Source organism: Glycine soja, chromosome 9 (assembly GCF_004193775.1).
Source record: "Glycine soja cultivar W05 chromosome 9, ASM419377v2, whole genome shotgun sequence".
Lineage (NCBI taxonomy): Eukaryota > Viridiplantae > Streptophyta > Magnoliopsida > Fabales > Fabaceae > Glycine > Glycine soja.
The window spans coordinates 2450113-2474938 of NC_041010.1; the positions used below are offsets into that span (position 1 = coordinate 2450113).

At 32.9% G+C, this 24826-nt stretch overlaps 3 protein-coding genes across 4 annotated transcripts; all 3 read right to left on the reverse strand.

Annotated features, from left to right (window-relative positions):
- Nucleotides 1-4221: 4221 nt before the first annotated feature.
- Nucleotides 4222-7478, reverse strand: LOC114367524 (acetate/butyrate--CoA ligase AAE7, peroxisomal-like). Its single transcript, XM_028324724.1, has 4 exons — nucleotides 7153-7478; nucleotides 5881-6471; nucleotides 4906-5342; nucleotides 4222-4822 (listed from the first exon to the last, which is right to left on the reverse strand). The coding sequence occupies exons 1-4, from the start codon at nucleotides 7366-7368 to the stop codon at nucleotides 4351-4353; spliced, it is 1716 nt and encodes a 571-aa protein (XP_028180525.1). The 5' UTR covers nucleotides 7369-7478; the 3' UTR covers nucleotides 4222-4350.
- A 1214-nt stretch (nucleotides 7479-8692) lies between these two features.
- LOC114368710 (cell division control protein 2 homolog) lies at nucleotides 8693-14268 on the reverse strand. The gene is made up of 8 exons (XM_028325944.1): nucleotides 14139-14268; nucleotides 13847-14031; nucleotides 12888-13008; nucleotides 12037-12210; nucleotides 10848-11011; nucleotides 10053-10140; nucleotides 9914-9967; nucleotides 8693-8990 (listed from the first exon to the last, which is right to left on the reverse strand). Exons 1-8 carry the CDS (start codon nucleotides 14145-14147, stop codon nucleotides 8901-8903), a joined length of 885 nt encoding a protein of 294 aa, XP_028181745.1. The 5' UTR covers nucleotides 14148-14268; the 3' UTR covers nucleotides 8693-8900.
- Nucleotides 14269-18479: 4211 nt separating this feature from the next.
- LOC114367674 (la-related protein 1) lies at nucleotides 18480-23888 on the reverse strand. Of its 2 annotated transcripts, none has more exons than XM_028324866.1 (5): nucleotides 23722-23888; nucleotides 20606-21698; nucleotides 20302-20445; nucleotides 19788-19973; nucleotides 18480-18793 (listed from the first exon to the last, which is right to left on the reverse strand). In XM_028324866.1, exons 2-5 carry the CDS (start codon nucleotides 21638-21640, stop codon nucleotides 18713-18715), a joined length of 1446 nt encoding a protein of 481 aa, XP_028180667.1. In that variant the 5' UTR covers nucleotides 21641-21698; nucleotides 23722-23888; the 3' UTR covers nucleotides 18480-18712. The 2 variants fall into 2 exon arrangements, with proteins under 2 accessions (XP_028180667.1, XP_028180666.1); XM_028324865.1 differs by having other exon boundaries at nucleotides 23718-23888.
- Between the last annotated feature and the right edge of the window lie 938 nt (nucleotides 23889-24826).

Consider the following 24826-nt stretch of genomic DNA (forward strand, 5'->3'; position numbering starts at 1 on the left):
TTATTTAAGTTTTTCTTTTTCATTCGAGTATATAATATGAAGTTATTTATATAAGTAATTATTGCTTAACAACATTATACCATAAACAATATATTCTTAAATATGGTAAGACCAACAAAATTAATTTAATCACTCACTTTAACAATTTTAATATTAAAGTAAATTTTTGTTTATAATACTTAATCTATATAAAATTATAAGACTCACAAAATTATAATAAATAATTCATAAATAATTATCTATTGTAAATGCTATTATATATAAATAATAAATAATGTTTGTGCCTTTGTGCTCACGTCACGATATATATATATAAAAGTATAATTAGTGATAGTTATTGGCTTCCTGGTTTATCATAACTTTATTTCCTATTAATATTTTTATACTTTGCAAAAATTATGATTGTCTTTAATTACTTCACCCGCAATTAACAACGCTTGAAAGACTTAATTAAGGAAAGGGTAAAGCAAGCAATTGACGATAGACCCATTTCTACTGGGAAATGTGGGGAGGTTAAGTTTATGAAGGTGATGAGGATCTTTCTATCTTAGTTCATAATTCATACATTGGGAGTTGCAAAATAAGATCCCTTCCATGTGATGTGAGAAATCTTAATTTTAATTTTAATATAATCTTTTGCTCCAAGTTGATACACATTAACTGAAAAACAGGATTAAGCCCTTGGGTCCTGAGCCACGTGGCCCCTTTTCCATGTGCTATAAATGACTTCACTTCCAAGGGGCAGGGCTTGTTCAATCCATTGGCTTTAATTTTGTGGAGTCATTTAGAGATCCTATGCCACGGACTTTAAGTGAATTTCAAGTTCAAGAAAAGCCACATATAGTCTTTGTTCACATCTCTATCTTAATGTCTTTTGTCTTTTATATTGTCACGCACAAGTAAAAGAATTTAGATCTAATTAATAATATTAATTGTTGAATTTGGGTACCCTTGTTGTTGGTGTCTGACTAGCTAGACTTTACTTGAGTTTTGTAAGACAAGTTCAATATGGAAGATTACTAGTCTATTTGCCGGACGAAGAAGCATGTTAGCATCTAGGTTCTACGCTAGATAGAAGCTAATTTAATCTAGTAAGCTAAGGTACTGGATAATGAACTCAAAGATAAACAATATTAATATGGCCATCTTAACTGAAGGCATTAATTAGAACATGCATAATCCATCTTATTAAAGGAAAATTCTAAATAGTACAGGACTAAAGAATTTTACGACAAACTTTATCTTTTTTCTTTCTTAATTTTTTTAATTCAAAATTAACCATCCTATTTTGTATTGAATTCGTGCATAAACATTCGTACTATATAGTAAGTATGCTTAATTATTAAATACTTTTAAATAGTTAACAACAAGTGGTATGTAATTTTCATGCTTTTATAGTAATTTCTTTAATGAGTACCCTTAACATTTGTCATGGTCATAGTAATATACTTCTATTTATTTATATATCATTTTTTTCTCATTTTTTTTACTATAACATATTTGGCATATATCATAATTTTTTTTATCTTCCTTGACAAACAGACAAAGTGAGTAATTAAGAAAATAATAATTAGTATTATCTTATAGTTTTAAAAATAATAAATAAATAAATAAACGAATTCTTCTTTCAAAATATAACAAATAGGGAAGGAACATTACAAAAGGGTGGCAGCTGAGTTTGAATTAACCTAGTAGAATGCCACAATCCCAATGCATGTACTGTTGAACATGTTAGTACAGTTGTCTGGGTGCAAGATAATAAATAAGCTAGCACACTTGGGTGCCATTTGTCAGTAAGAGATCAATAATCATTTAGGAAAAATGTAAAAAACAAATCTCAAACTGACAATGAGAACTGTTTGATCTTATAATTGAACCGTACTTAATCCTTTTTGTTTATACTATAGGTTTCCTCTTCTGATCTACGCCAAGTATTAAAGTTCTTTCAATAACAAATGAATATACCCATAACTGGTTTTATTTCGTATTTCTTAATTGGGTTCGTAATAAATTTGAAACAATTTGCAAACAGTGTATTTATGCTTTGTGTAGTTGCATTTAATTGTACATGTGCTTCAACCTTCAAGTGACAGGATGCATCTTGTAATTAAAATATAAGGAGCAACTAGTATATTTGAAAACTCACCAAAACAAAAAACTAATATATTTGAAAGCGAGGGATTAAAAAAAATATCTATATAAAGTGGGTGTCTGTCTTCATGTGTTAGGTGGGTTCAATTTAAAACGGGCCCAAATATTGTGGGCTCAAATGGTTTACCATCAAGATCAAATGAGATAGATGTTGTTTAACAGACTTTTTCTTCTTTATGAGCATAAAAATGAATCATTTTTTTAAGATATCAAAGGTAAAAATTAAATTTTTAAATAAGATTTTAGTCCTTGAAAGTTGGAATATTTTTTTATGGGCAAATATTTGTTAGTTGATATTTTTTGGTTAGTGGAAGATGCAAATACACGATTTCCCCTCCCCCCGCTCCCTTCTCCCACCACGAAGACAATCTTATATTTCTTAGTCCTCAAAATATTTGATATGAATTAAAACCAAATAATCTACATATTATAAGAACTAAAATGAATAATAAATATATTAGAAAGACTAAAGATACAATAGTGCAATTTATTCTAAAAAAAATAGATATGATTCAAAATACTCAAATTACTTTGCTACACACTTAGATTTAGGTAAAATCTACAACTTCAGAGTCATTACTACACTAAATTCTTATACCTCTCGAAATATGTCGAATGTGAGTCAAATAATTCAAAATAGTTATTTTTTGCTATTGAAAGAAGACAGTTGTGTAGTTACCATATATTGTTGATAATCATGAGTTAATTGAAGTAGAAATGATAAAAAGATTATTTCCTATTGATTAAAGTATAGTTGTTGAAAATCATTCGATTTGCTTAGAAGAGTTATTCAAAATTTTGCTCAATACTTGAGTTTATTTACAAGTGTTTGGAGGTTTTCTAGCAGGTAAGCAATATAGATTGTCCTTTCTTAGTTCAACTACATGGAGAATAAATGAATGAATAGTTTCAATTGGTTTACTCAAACGTCTGCACCTATGCAGACTATGTACACATTTGTTTTTTAGCTAGCACTAACTCTAATGCTTCTAAACGTAAAAGCAATAACTAGGACTATGTTTGAATTTCCGTTCAAAATGCGGTGCACGAATTCTAAGATAAATCTAATGATCCACAAACTCAGTTTTATAAATCTCATTTTGCCTCAAAAGTTTGTTTGCAACAATAAAACAAACATGCACTAGTGATTGATTAACCCAAGATCAAGTGTTTTTTAACATAAAATCAAACATGTTCTTCTTTACTTAATAGTAACACCTAACAAGTATTTCATTTTTCTGAATTCTTTTCAGAAACGATGTTACAGAGATAATTTGGGTTTACTCAAAAAGAATCCAATTTTTTTTTCTTAAAGACGTTTAAAGCCTTTGATAAAGCTCGCTGTGATTACTTACATTTTTATTAAAAGAAAAATTCAACTAATAATAGGGAGAAGTACACGCCTTTGCCAACTTCAATATATTTTGTGATGATTTAGGAGTAAAGAACCATATTATGCTCCTCACTATAATGAAATGACAAAGAAAGAACATATCAATTCTTTAAATAACAAGATGCATGATGTTAGGGGTCAAGTAGTCTAAAGGCCCAATTTAAGCAACAGAAAATGGGTGGTACAAATCAATTGTGTCAACTAAGATTTGGCAAGAATATACTACAAAGGATGGGAAGGGAAAACAATGAAGGTGACTCAATTCACAGGTAACTATGGAAAAGAGGTCATGTGTAAGACCCTTACTGGGAGGGAGGGAGGGAGAGGCTGCTTTGTGACTCTAGTTCTGCATCTTGAGGCTGTAAGCTAGGCATAGGTGCTACTTCTCCATCATCTAATAATAAAATGTTACTACCAAGTATCTTTTCTTCGTACCCCAGTGCCCAGAGGCTCTTCGCTATGCGAAGGTATGGGGGAGGGATATTATACGCAGCCTTATCCTTGCATATGCAAAGAGGCTGTTTCCGGATTCGAACCCATGACCAACAAGTCACCAAGACACAACTTTACCGCTGCACCAGGGCTCGCCCTCAGTGCCAAGTATCTTAATCAAATAAATACAAGATTTATATTGAAAACCACAGTAAAAGTGCATTAGTATACTATCTTACAAAAACTTTTTTTCTTTTTAATTCTTTAAGCCACTGGTTAGTATTCTCCAACCTTTTATTACAGATATAGATAAACAACATTAAGAACAGTTTGAGAGCAACAAGCATCAGCATAATGTGACATCACCGACATAGTTACAACTTGCTCTTCCTAACAGGCCCCATCTCCTTTGCCTTCGTCCTCAGCAACTGCTTCTGTGTCTTGCCAGTAGCAGTCTTGGGCAACGGTCCAAACACAACCGATTTAGGAACCCAATAAGCAGGCATCTTGGACCTACAGAACTTAACTATGTCCTCAGCCAAAATTTTCTCATTAGTAGAAGCAGCACCATCCACTCCTGCAGGCTTGAGTGTCACAAACGCACAAGGTGACTCACCCCACTTCTCATCAGGCCTTGCCACCACTGATGCCTCAAGCACTGCAGGATGAGAGAAGAGAACATTCTCTACCTCAACACTGCTTATGTTTTCACCACCGGAGATGATTATGTCCTTCGACCTGTCTTTGATTTCTATGTATCCGTCCGGGTGCTTCACGGCCAGATCCCCGGAATGGAACCAGCCATCTGCAAAGGCCTCCATATTCGCCTTGCGGTTCTTTAAGTACCTATTAGAGTAATAAGGACTAAATCACTGATTACTATCTAATCTAATAATAAATAACAGAATAATATGTGATCTTAACGGTACCCTTTCATCACTGCATTGCCCCGCATCACAATCTCGCCAACACTGGCGCCGTCAGCAGGAACTGGCTTCATTGTTTCTGTGTTCATGACTTCTAGGCCTTCCAGGGCAATGTACCGAACCCCTTGCCTTGCGCTGAGCCGGGATCGCTGTTCGATAGGAAGTGATTCCCACTCTGGCTTCCAGGCACATATGGTGGAGGGGCCATAAGTCTCTGAGAGACCGTAGGTGTGAGTCACACGAAATCCTCGTTCGGACATGGCACCAATTACAGATGGAGGAGGAGCAGCACCAGCAGTGTTCACATGTACAACATGGGGTAGAGGAAGGATGGCTTCCTCAGGAGATGCATTCACTATTGAGTTAAGAACCACTGGTGCTGCACAGAAATGAGTCACTTTGTATTTGGCAATGGCTGCATATACTGCCTTAGCTGTTACCTGTGTTATTGCAATAAGTATGCAACATTACAACATATGTTCGTCAAAAAGAGAGTAGCCTATTTGAAATATAATAAAATTGATGGGAAAAAAGGTTATGTACTACTACTTTGTTTGTTGAATTTTACAATAACTGCCTTAAAGATAGCATAAAATCATTTTACGTGCTTCACCGTTAAACTTACAAAAATTTATGTACTTTCGAACTTTCAAAGTACAATGTTATCACCAGTCAACCAACCAAAAAATAAACAGCAAAAACATTATTGATTTAGAAGAACTCTGGAATCCTATTCAGATTAACTATTTGAGTTCAATATGAACTAATTTACTTTTTCAACCATGTCACTGTTATGGAAGAGACTCACAATCATGTGGTCAATGAAGCAATCATCTATTTGACCTACTAACATTAACCAAAGCATCAAACTTCAAGCTAGAATTGGAAATGATCAATAAGGCAACAAAATTAGTCCTAACCACTCCAACAATTGCTGAGCAGTGAGCACAAAGTACAGAGAAAAACCTATTGACTTACCTGCCGGAGACAAATATTTGTCCCACAAAGAGCAGCAAGTGTCCAAGGATAGCACCAGCCATTACAATGAAACATGGGAAGTGTCCACAGATACACAGCACCTTCATTCATTCCCCAATGAAGAGCACCACTCAGAGACATGAGATACGCCCCTCGGTGGTGTAACACCACACCCTTAGGACTAGCAGTGGTACCTGATGTGTAACCCAAAGCAATGCTCTGCCACTCATCCTGAGGAGGCTTCCACTTGAATTCAGGGTCACCACTTACAAGAAATTTCTCGTACTCAACGGCTCCTTTGGCCAAAGCATGTGTGAGAGCCTTGGGGTGGCAGTTTTCATCATCACCTATGACAATTAAAATTGGAGGCTTAAAGCTTTTGCTTTTCTCGGACCAGATTTTCAAGGACTCTTCCGCCACGGTGAAGAACTCTTGATCCACGATCACGGCCACGGCGGATGAATGAGCAAGAAGGAAAGCTATTGCTGGTGCGTTTAGACGAATGTTAATGGTGTTCAACACAGCTCCTGCCATTGGAATTCCAAAATGAGCTTCATAAATGGCTGGAATGTTGGGTGCAATAACAGCCACCTGATGGCAGCATTACATTAGAAAACTACATTGACTGAACAACACACTTTAATGCAACAAAAGAAAGAAACATCAACAGAAAACTTATACACAATAGCAGAAATTATTACATGGTCTAGAACTATCATATTCATAGTACTTACTAAAAACAAGAGTTGTTTAACTTTTTTTTTCTGACAGGAGAAAATGACACGAAAAATTATTGTTTAATTAATAAAATTATACTAAAAATAGCATTTTTTAAGCATGATAGGATCCGTAAAATTAATTTAAATATTTATTTTAACAACATTTAAATTAAAGTGAATTTTTATATAGAGTATTTAAATTTATGTCAAATTATAAGACTATAAATATCAGCTTCCCTTAGAGATGCTCTAATCTTTTGTATGATACGTATTATTAATTCTTTCTGGACATTTGGTGGTCTCAGGCCACGTACGTGCATGAATTAGAGTGCAAATTTAATCGGCAGTATTTGCATGTTGCCATAATAAGTGAACAAGCTAAATCATATCTTCTGGATCTAATTGAATAATTGCTTAAGAAATAAGAATATAGAAAGACAAATTAGAACACCAACGATAACATGCATGCATGTTAATTGATAAACCGATTCATGAAAACACGTAAACAATTAGAGGTAAGCAAATAATTTGAGGGTGTAAGAGAGTTACGTACAGTGTGGCCGAGACCGATGGAATGTTTAGAAAGTGCAGAAGCGAATCGACGGCAGCGCTGGTAAGTCTGGTGCCACGTGTAGTGCCGTGATCCGTGAACCACGGAAGTTCTGGTGGGGTGGACGAGAGCTGCTCTTTCCAAGAACCATAGCGGGGTCAAGGCAGTGTGGTTGGCGTTGTTCTTGGGCAGATCGTCTATGTCGCGGCCCACACCCATTTCTTACACCTCTCTCTCTCGCTCCAAGTAGAACAACACTGAATGAAAGAGTGTGGGGTACGAGGTTGTGTGAATATTCTGCAATACCCTCACCAAATGTTTGATCATTACGATGATGAGAGGATCTATGCTGTGGTGTTTGTTTATATATGGAGAAATAGCACACAACATTGGGTCATTGACGCTGACGGCTCTTGATAATCCAACGGCTCTTAAATAAATACTATATATATTATGGTGCAGATGGCAATTTCATTTTTGCTTTTCTTTCAATTTAGACCTTAGATGGTTCAGTTGCATGTTTCATGCGACGGTGAGATTTATTACGTTAGAGTGAGTGAACTTGTGTGCTTTTTTCGCAGTTTTCACCTCCAATGTGCAACTTCGTTTTTGCGTTCTCTTCTGCTTTGCTGCTTCCACTGGCAGAGGTTTTCAATTTCACTTTGAAAACCAATCACAACAGACAGCAAGTTACTGTTACCAATAATATACTTTCTTTAAGTTTGCTTTTCCAACATCGTTAACATGCATGATGCATTGCTCATTCTTTCTATTTCAATACCTTCCTAAGTTCCTCCTATACCATTCTGTCAGCATCACCTGTTTGGCAAGTGGCAGAAGTTCTATTTTTTTTTTTTTTTAATAAACTGACCTAATTCCAAGCTACAGTACATTACAAGGTGTGGAGTGGAGAACTTTATATCTATTTTAAGTTATGTGTCAAAAAAGTATTATTTGAAAACAATGTGAAAATTTTCATAAGGACTCAGTATTTTAAATTAATTTATAATCAAATTTATTTAAAAGAAACGACTGCAGTTCATTTTTTTATATTATCTATTTGCTATATTCGTTACATTATTCATTATAAAAGAAATTACATCTTGGTCTTACTATAAAATAAAATAAAAACTACATTTATCGGCATCAATAATTCAATTACCTTCAAAATGAATGTTGAAAAATATCAAAAAAGATATTACTAATATTATTGATTTATTTCAATTCATCATACTACATTAGAGCATAACGCATAAAAACTTACCTACTAGATCAAAATATTAATATTTAAAACTGAAGTTTGGAAAACTTGATACCTTGAAACCATTTCACGGATTTTCCTTGTTCAACTATTAGTTAATGTCTAACCACGACCAAAAGTAATTTCATTGTACAAGTTCTTGGGTTGGTAAAACAATCAACTGAAAAAGTATTATTTTTTAATTAAAAAGTAATTTCTATGCATCTAAAACTATTTAGTTGCGCACTTCTGCATTTAGCATGCAGCACCATCACATGTCAAGCAAACTGATTTTACCTGGGGTGTAGTAGAAAAAGTAATATGCAATATAATCAATCACTCAAGTTGAATCTGAAACATTCTATAAGGACCAAAAAATAGAAGTATGACTCAGTCCCAACCCCCAAGTCACAAAAAAAGTAGCAAAAGACAACACGCATTTCTCGAAGAGTCAAAACCCATAAATTCTGCACAATATTACTATAAACACGTTTGCCATCAAGATATGGAATCAGGGCACAAATTTAATGTCTTTGAAGTATTCATGCTCCACAGCGCTCCTGGCGGTAATTCTTTTGCTGGGATCCAAGCAAAGCATACTCTGGAATACAATAGACAGTTAGTACATACAATATAGCACCACAGAAAATCAATAGTAGAAGTACCCTAGGAATCAAAAAGGATGTTAGCAATCTTAAACGAGATTGCTATAGAGGATTGAGGAGGAAATATTACTGGACAAATGCCATGAAATCTTTCATTTCATTATATGATAAAACAAATACAGGAATGCATTTGTTATCTAATAACTTCACATTCCTATTTCCTACCATACAGCAGATATGTAAACCAGCCTTGGACCCAGATATGTTCAAACGGCGAACAAAAGATTCAAGGGTCATTTACTAGCATCAAAATTAACCATAAAAACAAAGGATAATTGCTCTCCTTCCTCCTCTCTGCTTTAAGCTCAAAATTTGATGTTGTTAAAAACTATTGAAGGAAATGCCTGGGAAACTCTGAGTGTCAAAGGGTTTCAACAGTCTTCTGCTTTGTATGCAAATGTAAATTATAAAATTTAAATAAAAAAGTCCTGTTGATCACAAAAAATAAAAATAAAAATCTAATGGCTGAAACCGTTGAGCATTGCACCAGTCATTGCTATTTATAAGGCACAACATCAATTATGATTCTACCAATTAGTAATAGAATTTTTCCAATGGAACTATCTAGCTTTGAAACAACTTACAAATTACGTGCTTTCTCTTAATTAGCAATAAAATACACAAATTGTTTTGGTTTATCCCATTTATGCAGATCCAATTACCTTTTTATGGAAACATTGGAGGCAAGTACGTGGAATGGGAATGTAATAGGTAATCTAGTAGAGAATTGAACCTCTTGAAAACATCACCACACCCCAGCCTTAGAGACTGAGGATGGTGGTAGTTGAACTAGATACTTATTTGCAAAAATTTTAATAATGGCAATAAAAAAGAATACTATATCACGTCTTGCACTTACAGAAAGAAGATTAAGACCAGCTGCATCAAGATTTGGAACCACATTTGCTAAGTCCTGCAAAGTATGAGATAAGGTTAAATTCCTACTGAATGAAGAACACAACAATTAGTCCAGGTCTAAGACAAACAGCCATAACTACCTTGGATGGCCATTTGGGAAATGTTGATTTGAAATCAGGCAATGAAGTTACTCCAGGCCATGTGTCTTCATTTGGGGTACCCAAGATTCTTCATATAAGGAACAATATGTATATATATTAGTATATATATGTAGCTTTGACTATTCATTTGATGGAAATGGAAGCAAAAATTTATGACTATTTTGCCTTCAAAACTATTTAACAGGTTTTGGTATGATCATTAGAAATTTTAATTCAAAGAATACCAAAAATTAGGAAAGGTCTCTCTTTCTATCGATTAACTTACCAAAAGAAAAATTTGAAAAAAAGTGATATCGTACAAATTTAATAAAATTGCCAATTTTCCATCAGTTCAAATGCAATATAATCATAGTCACTTCAATCAAGAAAGAGACATGTCATGCTTCTTTTTTGTTAACTTATACTAGTTTTTAGATTATTCAATTTTGGGAGAGGGGAGAGCTTTAAGATTCAGAGAAACAAAAGAGAGGGGGATCACACAAACAGAGAAGCAGAACTATGAGACCAAGCAGGCAATTTGTTCAATAATTCAATAACTATCAAAACTGAAAACTAACTTATAAACAAGAATGTGTAAATGAGTTTGCGTGGGTAAGCTTGACCCCCCTCCCCCAAAATAAATGTAACAAACAGGATTCAGATTCTTCAATCAAGTCTCATATAAATACTTAAAAATGGCATTTAAAAGTCTAGAGACATATTCATAGATGATAAATATTATTAAGATTTACCCAGAAATGCAAAATTCATGGAAATCAGGAAATAGATATTCACCTGAATATTTTAAATAATTCATCAATCTCAGAGTCCCCAGGGAATAGAGGTCGTCTGTTTACCATCTCTGCAAATATGCATCCCACTGACCAAACATCAACTGGCGTAGAATAATGACGAGATCCAAGCAATATTTCTGGAGCTCTGTACCATAATGTCACCACCTACAAACAATCACCAATTATTATAAACACAGAAATGGGAATAAATATTAAACTGTTAAAAATCATCAACCAGCCTACCACAATACCTTTCCATGAAATTTTATATGTACACTTAATCTGCACTGTTAAATAAACTTGTTTGTTTTAATTTAAAAAATGCAAATTTCTTTTTGAGATAATAAAAGTTTAGAGGAAGGATCAGGGCATGACATAAGACTTTAGAACTTATAGTAGTACATACAGATGACCTAGCAATGAAGGATCATTAGCAGGAATCGAACTCAAGACCTTTCAGATGATGCAGTTTGATCCTACCCATTGTACAAACCCTCAATGGATGATTATATAATGTGGCTGGTATATGCAAAGTGTAAACAAAATATCAGAGAGCAATCTTACTAACATTCTTGTTTACTTATTATAGTGGAACTCATATTGGCAATGTTTTAAGTGTTAAAATAAAATTAACCGAAACAATCTCTAAATACCAATTTGGTGGATTGCTTGAAAGTGGCCACTGAGCACAGACCAATGATGCTTCACAATTACACGAAAGGGACCAATGAGCTTTCAATATTCTCGAGGACAAGCAATTTTTCAATGTTAATTTGCAAAAATGAGGAAACCCCAATTTAACTAGATACTCATCCCATGGTTAAATTCAGGTAAGCTCTCAAAAGAACTATTTAAATCAACAAATGCATTACAGGAAAGATTAACAATAACAAAGCCTTAATGCCTTACTCCCACTAAATTGGATCAACTACATGGATTCTTGACCACCATTGTGCTCAATATTGCATCCCATATAGCGGACACACAAACCACATGATCCCCCACCCGGGTAGTCATGTAGCTTTAGCATTACAGAAAAGTGAGATTTTCAACTATGTTTGGAGTTCCAGAAGATGCAACTTTAGAACACAGCATAATGGCATATCATTTTCTTGTGAAAAAGCCAATCCATTTCAATTTTATTATCTGCATCAATGACTAGAGAAGCTCATATAAGGTAGCACGCAAACCTCATGTGTAAAGGTCCTGACAGGAATGCCAAATGCCCTAGCCAATCCAAAATCTGCAAGCTTCAGTGAATTAGTACGGCGATCTATCAACAAATTCTGTGGTTTCAAGTCTCGATGAAGAACTCTATGTGAATGACAGTAAGCAATGCCACAGAGAATTTGATAAAGGAACATCTGCAGAAAGGATCATTAAAGAATTCAAAATTTAAATCCAAACTAACTGGTATTTTCACCAAAATTAGCATCTCCCTGATATAACCCATGACAAAATAAATTTTACAGTAATGGTGAATGTTAAGGTGGAACATTGAACTATAATCTTACCTGCAAAATAACAAGATGGGAAGGGAATGTAATGGGAACATCACACATAGCATCATAAGTTCATAACTAATCACACTCAGATAGCACATTAATGAGGGAGGCAGTCACATCACACGGACAATAAGAAAGGAAACCAAAACCAATGAAATACATGATAGCTGCATCTCAGTACAGTGTCTTAATTTCCATGTCAATAGCTAGCAAGACTGGAGAGTTACAACCAACATTCTAAAGGTAAAACTTATTAATCAACTGATCACTCATTTTCTGAAACAGAAAACTTTGAAGGATAAATCATACCAATCAAGAAATAAAAAATAAACTACAAAACTCTAATTCATCACAAAACTCACCAGACACGCGCAATCATTCTCATACTGTCTTCATTTGATTTTTAGAAAGGCGTGACAAAGGATATGAAACCCATATATTTGCTTGGCAGATTAAGTTTCTTGTTCACTCTCACATCTATAACTCAAGTTACAAATAAGTATAATCCAAGGAAAAAAAAATCACAGGTCGCTCACCTTTACTTGCCGCGGATCTTTCACAAACTCTGGAGATGAATCCATGTGTTTTTTTAGATCCAAGTCCAGATACTCAAAAACCAGATACAATCGCTTCTCACTGTGCACTACATCCTGCAACCTGTCATCCACACAACCACAAAGCAACTCAATAATGAATTGACTAAAAAGGCAGAATAAGACGAAGAACAGCACATAGCAAAGTAACATTTTCATGGCTAATATGCCAAGGCATATAAAGAGTTTAAAGTTTATACACTGCCAATGTAAAAAAAAATTATTCAGTCAACCAATCAGAAACCATCATTTGGTATGACTTAGTTATTGCAAAAGTCAACAAGTCTATCATACATAACGATTTATGATTGAATAACAGGGCAAAAACCCTATATATACTATCAATGCATACACTATTTCCTCAACAAATAAATCTATACAAACATTGATAGAATTCAGTAAGACAAAAAGCATGACTCAAAAATGAAAGTGTTGGCATATCGTGTACGCATCCCACACCCACCTCACCTACATGAACAATTCACAGCCGTACAGTCTATCAAATAGACAAATACCACAACCAGTTCACAGAACACCAAACACCAGAAACAACAGCCGAATGGAATTAAAGTATCAAAATCAGGTCATCAATTTTTCCACACATCCAAACCCTATGAACAACAACAACACGAAGCCACCTCCATTCATTATAATTCAGTAGCAAAAAATTCCAAGGTTAAAGAAGAAACAAAAATTCACGACAAATAGCACGCGGCCACAACACTATTAGCCCTCCAATTTCATCATCGGCAACAACATTATATATTTCAATAGCTAAAAATCCCAAGGTTAAAGCAGAAACACAAATTCACGACAAATAGCGCACGGCTAAAACATTAATTTCATCATCGACAACAACACATTGCATTCAAATGAAAGGAGAAGGGAAATGGATGATAAACCTAACAATGTTCCTATGCTGCATCTCTTTGAGAAGAGAAATCTCGCGAATGGCGGTGCTGGGAACGCCTTCGTCCTCCTGCTCGAGGCGAATCTTCTTCAGAGCGATTGTCTCATTGGTGGCGCGGTCGCGAGCCTTGTAAACGACGCCGTATGTTCCCTCGCCTATCTTCTCCACCTTCTCGTACTGCAAAAAAAAAAAAAAATGGAAAGGAAAAGTGAGTTTGTGAGAGGAAAGTGAAAATCGAAGAAAATGTTAATGTGATGAAGTTAAGATTGAATTGTGGTAGGAACCTGCTCCATGGAAGAAGAAGATCTGAGAACAAACTAGGCTGGAGAAGCCCTTTGCAGTTCACACTCTTGTCACTTGTCTTCTCTCTCTTTCACTCTTCTTAAGTCTATTTGTTTCTTTTCCTCCCCTACCCTTTTTCCTTTTTTTTTTTTTTTGTTAATGATTTTCCTTTTTATTATTTAAATTTACTTATAAATACTTTGACTTCTAGTTAAAAAAAAAGTAATTTTGCTTTTGGATTTATTTTATTTTTATTAATTTGCTAAATAATTGGATATCATTGAATTATTCAAATATTATTTGAATTTGATTTTTTACAGAAATATCTTTTTCGAATAACATTTATATGTTTTCATTGAGAATATATAAAAATAGAGTTTATTTAGATTTTTTATTAAATTGATTGGCATGAGACATTCATTAATTTTTTCTTTCAATCACATGTTTTTGTATTTATCAAATTTAAATAAAAACTTTGTTTAAAGGATTTGAGTTCATTTTGATTGAGAAATTTCAAGAAATCTCAAAAAGTATTGTTTAAAAAAAAATAGGATTTTTTTAAAATCAAACTTTTTCCACTGGGAATATTACTATCTTCGAATTTATTTATTCTGTCATTCATGATCTTTGCGTTTTTATTTTTTATCCCTATTCGTTGCCCAAATAATCTCTACAAATGTTTGCAAGGTTTACTTTTAAAGCAGAATATTTGCAAGGTTGTACTATAGATAATCAAAAATTAAAATGACACCTAGAGCAACTCTAGTGGAGGTCTCTTGCTGACATGCACAAAAGTTTGATAAAGTCTCTCTTTTATTATTGGAGAGTAACTTGGTAGGTCCATTTCAAAAGAGAGTAACCAACTACAACATTTGTATTATATTTTATTAAATAAATGCAGAGACGTGACTTAAAAAAAAATATTATGGGATCCATTTGAGAAATTTTAGCAAACTTATAAAAATTTGATTAGAATGTTTAAAGGAAAAAATGTAATGTAATATTATTAGAAAGTGTAAAATATTATTAAAAAGTATAAGATAAAATTTGATGGATTTATTGGTAGGAGATGCTTTAAGTTTTCCTTGATGTCTTTGATTTGATTACTCCTACCTACCTTGATTGTGTCCCCTTTTTTCATTGTGTGGAATCAATTCAATAATTTAACTTCACACACGCACACTTGTTGCATCACCATCATGCTGATAGGCTATTTCTATGTTTGCCAATGTCTAAAGGACAAAGGTCACATTTTAATCAAGGAGGTGTTGTTCCAAAACACCAATTTTAAGGACCATCCACGTTCAACACACTAAATAAATAGTTAAGTTTGTTAAATATGTTATTGGTAGTTTGATTTCGGATTATGTGAATGAATGATACTTCGTTTTAAGAGATAAAACTTATTTTATTTATCTATGAGAAAATAATCACTCTCTAATCAGTGGGACATCATATTATCTTCCTGAATTTTTTTTATGTACCAAGAAAAACTCAATCAAGTATGCCCGTAACATAATTATATAGATTTGAAGCTTGAGATGTAGCATTAAAGAAAATTAATTTGCAACTAATCAATTATGTGAAAATCAAAATAATAAAAAAAAACAAATAATCAATTATATTATTATAAAAGATAGTTTTGTTATATAGAAAAATGTCATATAGCAACAACATATATATTCTTTTTTTTATCGAAATTTCACCATATTTTATTTATAAAAATAATTATACTAATTATAGTAAAAGTAAATTACACTATTCTTCTCTGAGAAATAAGAATATTACACTACCCTTTCCTCTTATATTAAAATTTACACTCCCGCGTTGACAGATTTGAATATATGACATTTTCGTTTTGTTTTATTTTAAATGTTTCCATTGAAGCTCTGTTAACTTCCATTATAAAAAAAAATATTACTAAAACATCTTTTACATTATCATCCCCTCAAATATGCAAATATCCCCTCAAACATCTTTTAAACATATATATTATAAAATATGTACAATTAAATATTTAAAATGATTTTTTTGAACTATATTTTTAAAAAATAACAATCTTTTTAATTATATATATATATATATATTTGTGTCTTAATTTCTACCTTTAATCATTATTTTAAACACTCATACATACATAATAATATACGTACAATTGAATTCAATATTTAAAATAATTTTTATCAACTAGATTTTTAAAAAACAATTTTTATTCTAAGAATTGTGGTGGGCATGCACTAATATATTTTAATTCTTAACTACTATATTTAAGCTATTAAATAACACTTGTCTTATCCTTAAAATTCTTAATTTTTATATGCATTATAAATTTTAAAACCAGTATTTATTTTCTTAACAATATCCTTGATAAAGTAACTTAATCTCATGACTATTTCAACCCCTTGTAAAACATAATTAAATATTACACGGATATAGTTTATTTTATGATCAGGGATTAACATGATTAAAAGCACATCAAATTCAATGCTAAGCAAAATGTGAGTGGAAGTTGTTCTGGAAAATCCTCCTAGAATTGGTTCTGAATTCTGATGGCATTGTTAGAAAGTTAGACAGTGACTGGTCGGAGGGTTATTCTGGCTTTAAAGGTTTTGAAAATCCTCTTTTGAGTGAATTAACTGCTCTAAAAATCAGGGCTGATTCTGGCTCTTTTTGTGAATTAACTGCTCAAATAATTTATGAAACTCATGCTATAAGGTGGTGGAACTTTTTAAAAAGAGACGTGCATGCCCCAATTTTGTTATGCCATTGATAGAGGACATTCTTCACCTGCTTCAATTCATGTTCCATTTTTTTTTTCCTTTTTCAAAACATCAATAGATCATTCATCAAAAATGTCTAAAGACACTTAAAAAAATATATGATATTAAACAGTGTTACAACAATATTGTACAATATATGAACAAAGTTCAAAACTACAATTTAGCAATCCTGAACCTACAAACACAAAAAAAAAAGATAAATCAATCACATTTTAGATAGAGCTCCTTCGAGAACTCCGTTGATAGGAAGAAATGAAGAAGTGATAAGGCCTGGCATCACCGCTGGGTATTAGAATTTAGAATTTTCTTGCAAGATTGTCCAATCCGCACTCAGCATAATTGCTGCTGGTACACTCCCAATCGGTATGAGGCAATCCATAATAGGTCCAAATGATTTTTTTTAAAATATTTTATGAATTAACTTAAAATTAATGATATGCATGAAGTAAACTTTGACTTTAGTCTAATCATGTAATAAAATAATTAATGTTACTATATATAATACTAAAAAATTTAATATATATTTAATATGCATGTAAATTTATATTTAATCTAATAATTAATTTGTTTACATATATAAATTATAAATAATGATCATGATAATTTTACCGAATCACAAAACCAAAATCATGTTATTGGACTGGTTCTACAACAAGCCTCGTGTTATTTTATGAATTAACTTAAAATTAATGACATGCATGAACTAAACTTTGACTTCGTGTTATTAATACAATTAAGCTGATAAGCTAATCATGTAATAAAATAATTAATGTTATTATATGTAAGACTAAAAAATTTAATATATATTTAATATACATGTAAATTTATACTTGATCTAATAATTAATTTATTCACATGTATAAATTATAAATAATGATCATAATAATTTTACGGAATCACAAAACCAGAATCATGCTATTGGGCTGGTTGTACAACAGGCCTCGTGAGGTGGTCCTAAGCTCTAGGTGTTGGCCATTTGGCCCCCTTATTTAGTTTTCTTTTTATTGGTTAGTTTCTTGTGCGCCAAAGAAAATATCAAAATTTCAATTTATACAAATCCTTTTCATTGCATTATCTAATTTTTATTTTCATCAAAATTCAATTTCTAAGAACTAGTCTTAATTTTGTGAACATTAATATTGCATTTACTTTATAGTTTTTATAAGACTAATCTTGATGCGTTATTTTACACATTTAAATTTATACAAATCTTTATATATAATTTATTTTTATTTCTTACTAAATTCCTAGTGACATGTGCGCACACGTATCCAAGACTTTATTCAAATGAAAACACTTAAAAATTGTGAAAATAAAAATTAATAAATAAAAGTCATTTAATCTTTTTTTCCCAGGTCAACGATAAAAAGATAATATACATAACCTTTTAAAATGTTCATATAACTACTAATTTTAATTTTAACTATCCATACGATTATATGAATAAGATTTAAAAAAAATGAAAAATATCTCAATATATATCCCCTATAGAAGTGCATATATACACTCAACAATAATCATTAATTCACAAAACAATTAACACTCTGAAAAAATACATACATATTATGAAATTATCAAAATTTTAACCATTAATTTCCTAATCATCAATTATCATCCCACAGTTTATCACCTTTGAAAGTCTAATTAAAATGATAATTCATTTATTACAAAGTATACGAGAGTTGTAACAATTGCTAGCAATAACGCTACAACAACTCATTATTACAAGAGTAGTAGCAGTTTGTTTCATCAAAACTCAAAGTAAAATAAAAATAAAATGCAAGCAGGCCAGTAGGTCACTTGTAATGCTGAGACACTTCCCAAACCAGCTTATCCATGAAATGACATTTCTTGTCAAATCCCCAGCCTGGGTTGCTCTGCATCATATTTCATACCAAAAAACATAAATGATGTGCAGAATATTACTTCCACGAAGTTTTCTAACCAGCATTTTCTCATATTTTATTGAAATAAAAAGACAATTAAAACACAGAAGAATCCAATTGAAACGCTATCTATTGTTCATGCAAACATCACAACCACGAGAATATAATTTCTAGTTTGTTTAGCATTACATGTTTACAGAAAGAATTATATCATATACTACACATAAAGCATAAAAAAAAAAAAAAAACAGCTTCTTTAACCCTCCGAATCACTTTATAGTTCACATTTTATATGGCTGCAGCAATGACACCAAAGAAAACTAAGCTACACAAATATCATAAAAATAATAAAACACTTGTGACATCAAAGTACCAACATACCATTTTATATATGATGCACAATGAAAGTAAAAATAACAGCAAAACTAGATAAAATTTTAGAACATTGTCCTCCATACAAAGAATTAGCCCAAGGAATTCTCAAATAATTCATAGAACAAGCTCCAAACTTTTAAGTAATAATCAATCTCTTATGCAAAGAAAATTAATAGCACATTTATATGCTTGTGATCTCATACGAACAATCTCTATTCTTCTCTTGCCAATATTAATTATGTTTTTGGCTGAGAATTGATTTTCCTATCTATGCCTTATCAATAACTACTGCTCAGCCTAGGCACAACACATCAAAAACATATTTTATGTCTCTCTTAATACATTTGGGATTTATTTTATCAACTAACATTTAGATTTGGGATACCTAGAATGAACAGCCAATATTTTTGGGATTTCTATTGAATATGCAACTCTTGAGAATAGATCCTCTACTATATCAAATTATGAGAAAACTATACCAAGGCAGGGGGTTCATTAAACACTGAACTGCATGAACAAGCAATAGAACATCATTGGCAGAGATACTTAGAATAAGATTATCAACTTAAGAGGGAAACAATGCCCAAGTAAAAGACACTTTATGCCCAACCTGAAGAGAAATAACAGCACGATTAGTAAATTGTTTCACTGAAGATGGTACACTTCCAGGAAGAGTTTTAGCAACTCTTTCTAATTCTTCTTGTTGCTTCTTTGCAGTTACCCTATCTGGTCCACTGTAGTGATCAATAATCTTTTTCAACAATGGAACACGCGCCATTGTCTCTTCCATTATTTCCTAGTAGGATATAAAGTTAAAAAATATTAGAGAAAACATATCCCAACACAAGGACGCATCAATAAAGTAGAGAATAATAAAAGCCTTTACTCACTAGCACCCATAAAATAGACAGCAATTTCAAAAACAAATACAGTGAGTGATACAACACTTTGCCTAAATGTACTTGCTACACAGGTTTGATATGACAAAGATCCATAAGATTATAGGCGAAGATAGTGATGAAGAAAAGGAAACATTAGTAACGAAACGCATGCCTTAAAACCTTTGCAATTTAATGTTAGGGTAACAATACTAAGTCATGGATAAGATTGGCAACAAAACATACCTCCCACTCTTCCTGACTTTGAATCCCCTCATACGACATCAAGAATGGTTTTGCCTTCTCAAGTGCATCCCGTAGTGAAATTGGTTCCTTCTCATCAATGTCTGGATTATCAAACTCCACCAAATATTCTGGCTCAAATTCAATCTGCAATAATCAATAGAGACAGAAAAACTATGAATTGAACATTAAAATGGATACTACACAGAAAATAGAAGTTTGGCTTAAAAATTTTCCCCAAGAGACATGTTGTCTTCAGATATTCAGAATTCGAAATAAATAAAGATATCTGAAGCTAATCACTTACTGCATAATTGATGTCTAGTGCATCCAAAAACTCGTCCTCTAATGGCGATGGTAAAACTCTACTAGTCATCTCCTCAAATCCTTCAGTCAACTGATTCATAATCTCAGGCCCAACCTTTCTGGCTAATTTTTCACCATCTGCATCATCTCCTGCATATAGCCCTGTAGCATAATCATCTGTATCCATAACCTTCTCATCCACATCCCTCTCTACGAACCTTCCCCTTCCCATGCCTCGACCTCTTCCCCTGCCTCTGCCTCTGCCCCTGCCTCGATCCAACCCACCTCTCCCTCCATATTCTCTTCCTCTACCAGTATCACTTCCATCATCCTTACCATGTGACAAAATTTTCAGTGCATTCCTCGTTGCATCTTCCTGGCTTGGTATTGGCGATCTCTTGGGCACAGTCTCAGATGAAGCAGCACCAGGAGCTTGCCGAGTGCGAAGATGCCTATTTTCTTCTGTAACTTGTGTTTCCAGATCTGGTTGTTTCATGGACTTTCCTCGTCCAAGTCCAGACAACACCCCTGGTATGCTGCCTGGAAGTTTGTTATCATGTGCATGATCAACAGATCTTTTGGGTGGCAAAAAATCATTTGACGCTGTTGGAGAAACACTATCCTCTCTTTTGAAGAAAATGGGTTTTTTGGGTCCAGAGTCTGGTGGCTGCAAATCATGTTGAGGATGAGGTGCAGTACCTCGGCCACGACCAGCAGGTGGCTGATTTATGGAAGATATAAATGATGAGAAAGAAGGAAGACCTGATGGAGGCATTGGCTTGCCACGGCCATGGCCAAGACCAGAACCAGGAGGAATGGGTGGCTCTGTTGTGTCAGATTTGGACTCACTGGAATTAGGCTCAACTGGAGCTCTTTCATTGTTATTGAACAGCCCTGAACCAGGGAGAGACCCTCCACGACCACGACCACGTCCGCCACCACCAAAACCGGAAGACGTAGAAAATGGAACTAGGGTTTTTCTGGTGGCATTGGAAATATTGGGGTTTGGAATCCTTATTCCAATGGTTCCTCTCATTGATAGGGTGAAACAAATGCTTTATTGGAAAGGTCAAAAAGGTTTCAGCAACACGGACCTGTTACAAAAAAAAAAAAAAAATAGACATTACCAAGTTTATATGAACTGTTGGAATAACCAATAAAATACATTTAACAATTACATAAAAAATTATATTTCAGAACTCACCTGCATTGCGTATTTATTTTTCTTGTGTTAATTATATACACTGATTTTAAGTTAACAACTAGCTGATCAGTTCATGACTAAATAACTTTATTCAGTTCATTGCTAATTTAAAACAAAATCAATAATACATTTTTATACAGCTATCCCATTTATATTATCAATGACAATAACTAAGCATAATTGTTTTTCCTAGGTTTCCAATGTTAAACATAAATCACAACCATATTCTACTTTGCTAATTTGAAACAAAATCAATAATAAATTTTTATCTGGCTATCCCATTTATATTATCAATGACAATAACTAAGCACAAATTTTTTTCCTAGGTTTCCAATGTTAAACATAAATCACAATCATATTCTACTTTGATATCGATATGCATTTCACTAAAGAGCAAAACAAGACTCGGATGAAAATGTACCCAGCATCCAGCCCCAATATCATACACAAATCTTAATATTCACTCTTTTTTTTTAGGAGACAAGAGGGCTGAGCCCCAACAAGAAAAGCAAAAATAAGAAGCTACAGTTGTAATAAAGAACACACCAGATGAATCACTAAACAACAAAAGCATGCTCCATTGGATAGGTGAACTTGGAATATGAAGACAAAATGACAAGGAATACCCATAGGTAACCAAGAAATCAGCCACTTTATATGCATGAGAAAGCCAAATGTCTCAAGGGTGGGCATGGTTTGGATTTTTGAAAAATCCAAACCAGACAATAAAACCAGTTCGGATTTAAAAACCAAACCATTTTTTTATGAGAAAACAATTTTTTGCACAAGCTGGTTTATAACCAGTTTCTAAACAAGCTTTAGGTTCAAAACCGTTTTGATTCAGAAGCCGCTTTTGAACCACAAACTGGTTTCAAAACTGATTTTAAACCCCAAACCCTTTTTTTCTCATAAAACATGTTTAAAAAATGTTTTTACAGATTTTTAAGAAAAAGATATAACTGCCTCAATAAAATTTTACAGATTCTTACATAATTTTCCAGAAATTGTGAGTTCACTGTAAAATCAAAGCATGGATATTTACCCAAAAATAGTCAGACTTAGATATATAGAGATGCTGCTTGAGCATAATCACCATACACCAATTAATTGACTACATGAATATTTAATATTTTCATTTAACCTTAAACCAGTTGATTGATTGAATTTATAGCCTCCAGATATAAAGGATATATGTTGAACGGGACATGCTGCTCATTGATTGGAGAATATACAACCAGAGAATATGCAGAGGAGATACTAGCAAGAAAATAAGAAACAGTGAAGGAGAACTCTTGCAGGACAAGGAAATACTATCTCCATATGAAGCAATGAACATCAGAGAAATTGGAGCACTTAATATCCTTCAAATTCTCCACGGGTTTCCTCGGGACGGGGAAGACATATTTTAAGAAGCCAGAGAGAATATATTACAGCATTTTGAACCATTAAACAAATGCAAGTAACTTTTATACTAACAGATTTTCTTTTCCATGTTTTCTCTTTAGTCAGTATCCAAATGCAATAATGAATGATGGCTGAAAGGGTAAAATGAATTATTGGATTATGAGTTATAGTTAAAAGGAAAACGCATTAGGAAATTGAAAAGGAAAAAAGTTATTAAAAGTAATCCAAATATCAATACCAGTAGAGACTACAATTGGGTATAATTACCAAAGACAAACATACATGCAGGCATTTTGTCAAACATTATATCTACAAATAATGAAAATGAAAAATATCGCCTTTCAAGTTTTCACATAGTGAACGAAGCAGAGTTTTAGTAGTTTAACTTAAGGAATAAAAGACGGTGCAGTCAGTGATATCAAAAGATAACTGAGATTGTTGCTGATTTTGAAAGAAAAAGCAAAAAAAAAAAAAAAGGAGACAGAGGGAAAATGGTAAAACGTACCTACCAGAGAGAAAAGCTCACGACGGTGCCTCCGGAGAGAATGTACATACACGAAGCAAGCAAACGGTTCACACTAGCCACACCACATCACATCTTTACATAACACGAGTTCCCAATTTCCATATCACAGATCACAGTCTATGGCTTCAAAATCAAAATAATTGGAAATGAAAAGAGAAGAAATTAGGGTTGTGTTTTTTGGTCCAGCCAAAAAAGGCCAACAACTGAAAGCCCGAAATCAGTGCTTAGCAAAGCCCAAAATAAAAGCTAGGTTTAGTTACTTGGTTCTCTTATTTTTAAAGAAGGTTAAATTTGATTCTTTGGTTTATTTATTAGTTATTAGGTTTGATTTAGTTCTTTTATTTTGTAAAAGTTCAATTAAATTTTTTATTTTTTTAAACGAATTTAACGTAGTCCATTTTTTTCTGCGAGCTTCAAACATTTTCAAAAAATGTGACTTAATTTGGTTTTAAATAGGATCAAATTAAATTTATTTTAAAAAATAAATGACTCAATCAAAATTTCAAAAGATAAAGGAATCAAATTAAACCTAGAAAATAAAGTACTAGTCAATGCTGGTGATATTGCTAAATGACACCAAATTATCCACATAATTAAAATAATGGCAACAATTAGTGAACACAAAAAAACATCCTCTACCATTTTATCATTTAATTTTAATTATCTTATGACGTTAGTATAGTATTTCAGTATTTCTCCAAATACTCGATGGCAGCATGATCATTGAAAAGGGTCCTAAAGCGTATCGCTTAGCTTAGTCCCTATTTCCACCAATATCATGCGTCGAATCACGAATGAATGCATGACAAGGGGAGAGTACCTTGCCCTTTCCATTAAATGGTTGTTGAATTTTGCTGCTTTTGATTTTTCTCTCTGCAATCCTAACTACTAGTCCTATATTCAATCTTCAATCTGTTTCAACCTAATCCTATATTCAGTCCTTTTATAACGTGATTATTGATATGGAAGTATTTTTGTCTATTGTTAATATATTTGAAAAGACTAATTTATTCATTTGAAATCAATCAACCACCGAAAGACGTGCTGCCATAATTAAGATGTTTGTTTGACTCATTGTGAAAACAAAA

What these genes read in the sequence shown, in the direction of transcription:
- LOC114367524 (XM_028324724.1), bottom strand. Translation starts at nt 7,368, where the DNA reads ATGGGTGTGGGCCGCGACATAGACGATCTGCCCAAGAACAACGCCAAC. An exon ending in CAAATATTTGTCTCCGGCAG is followed by an intron (nt 5,343 to 5,880) that starts GTAAGTCAATAG and finishes GCAATAACACAG; the next exon opens with GTAACAGCTAAGGCAGTATA. An exon ending in GGCAATGCAGTGATGAAAGG is followed by an intron (nt 4,823 to 4,905) that starts GTACCGTTAAGA and finishes TTACTCTAATAG; the next exon opens with GTACTTAAAGAACCGCAAGG.
- LOC114368710 (XM_028325944.1), bottom strand. An exon ending in AAGATCCGCGGCAAGTAAAG is followed by an intron (nt 12,211 to 12,887) that starts GTGAGCGACCTG and finishes TCCTTTCTGCAG; the next exon opens with ATGTTCCTTTATCAAATTCT. An exon ending in GAATTATTTAAAATATTCAG is followed by an intron (nt 10,141 to 10,847) that starts GTGAATATCTAT and finishes CCTTATATGAAG; the next exon opens with AATCTTGGGTACCCCAAATG.
- LOC114367674 (XM_028324866.1), bottom strand. Translation starts at nt 21,640, where the DNA reads ATGAGAGGAACCATTGGAATAAGGATTCCAAACCCCAATATTTCCAAT. An exon ending in AAAGTCAGGAAGAGTGGGAG is followed by an intron (nt 19,974 to 20,301) that starts GTATGTTTTGTT and finishes ATATCCTACTAG; the next exon opens with GAAATAATGGAAGAGACAAT. An exon ending in GTGCTGTTATTTCTCTTCAG is followed by an intron (nt 18,794 to 19,787) that starts GTTGGGCATAAA and finishes AATATGATGCAG; the next exon opens with AGCAACCCAGGCTGGGGATT.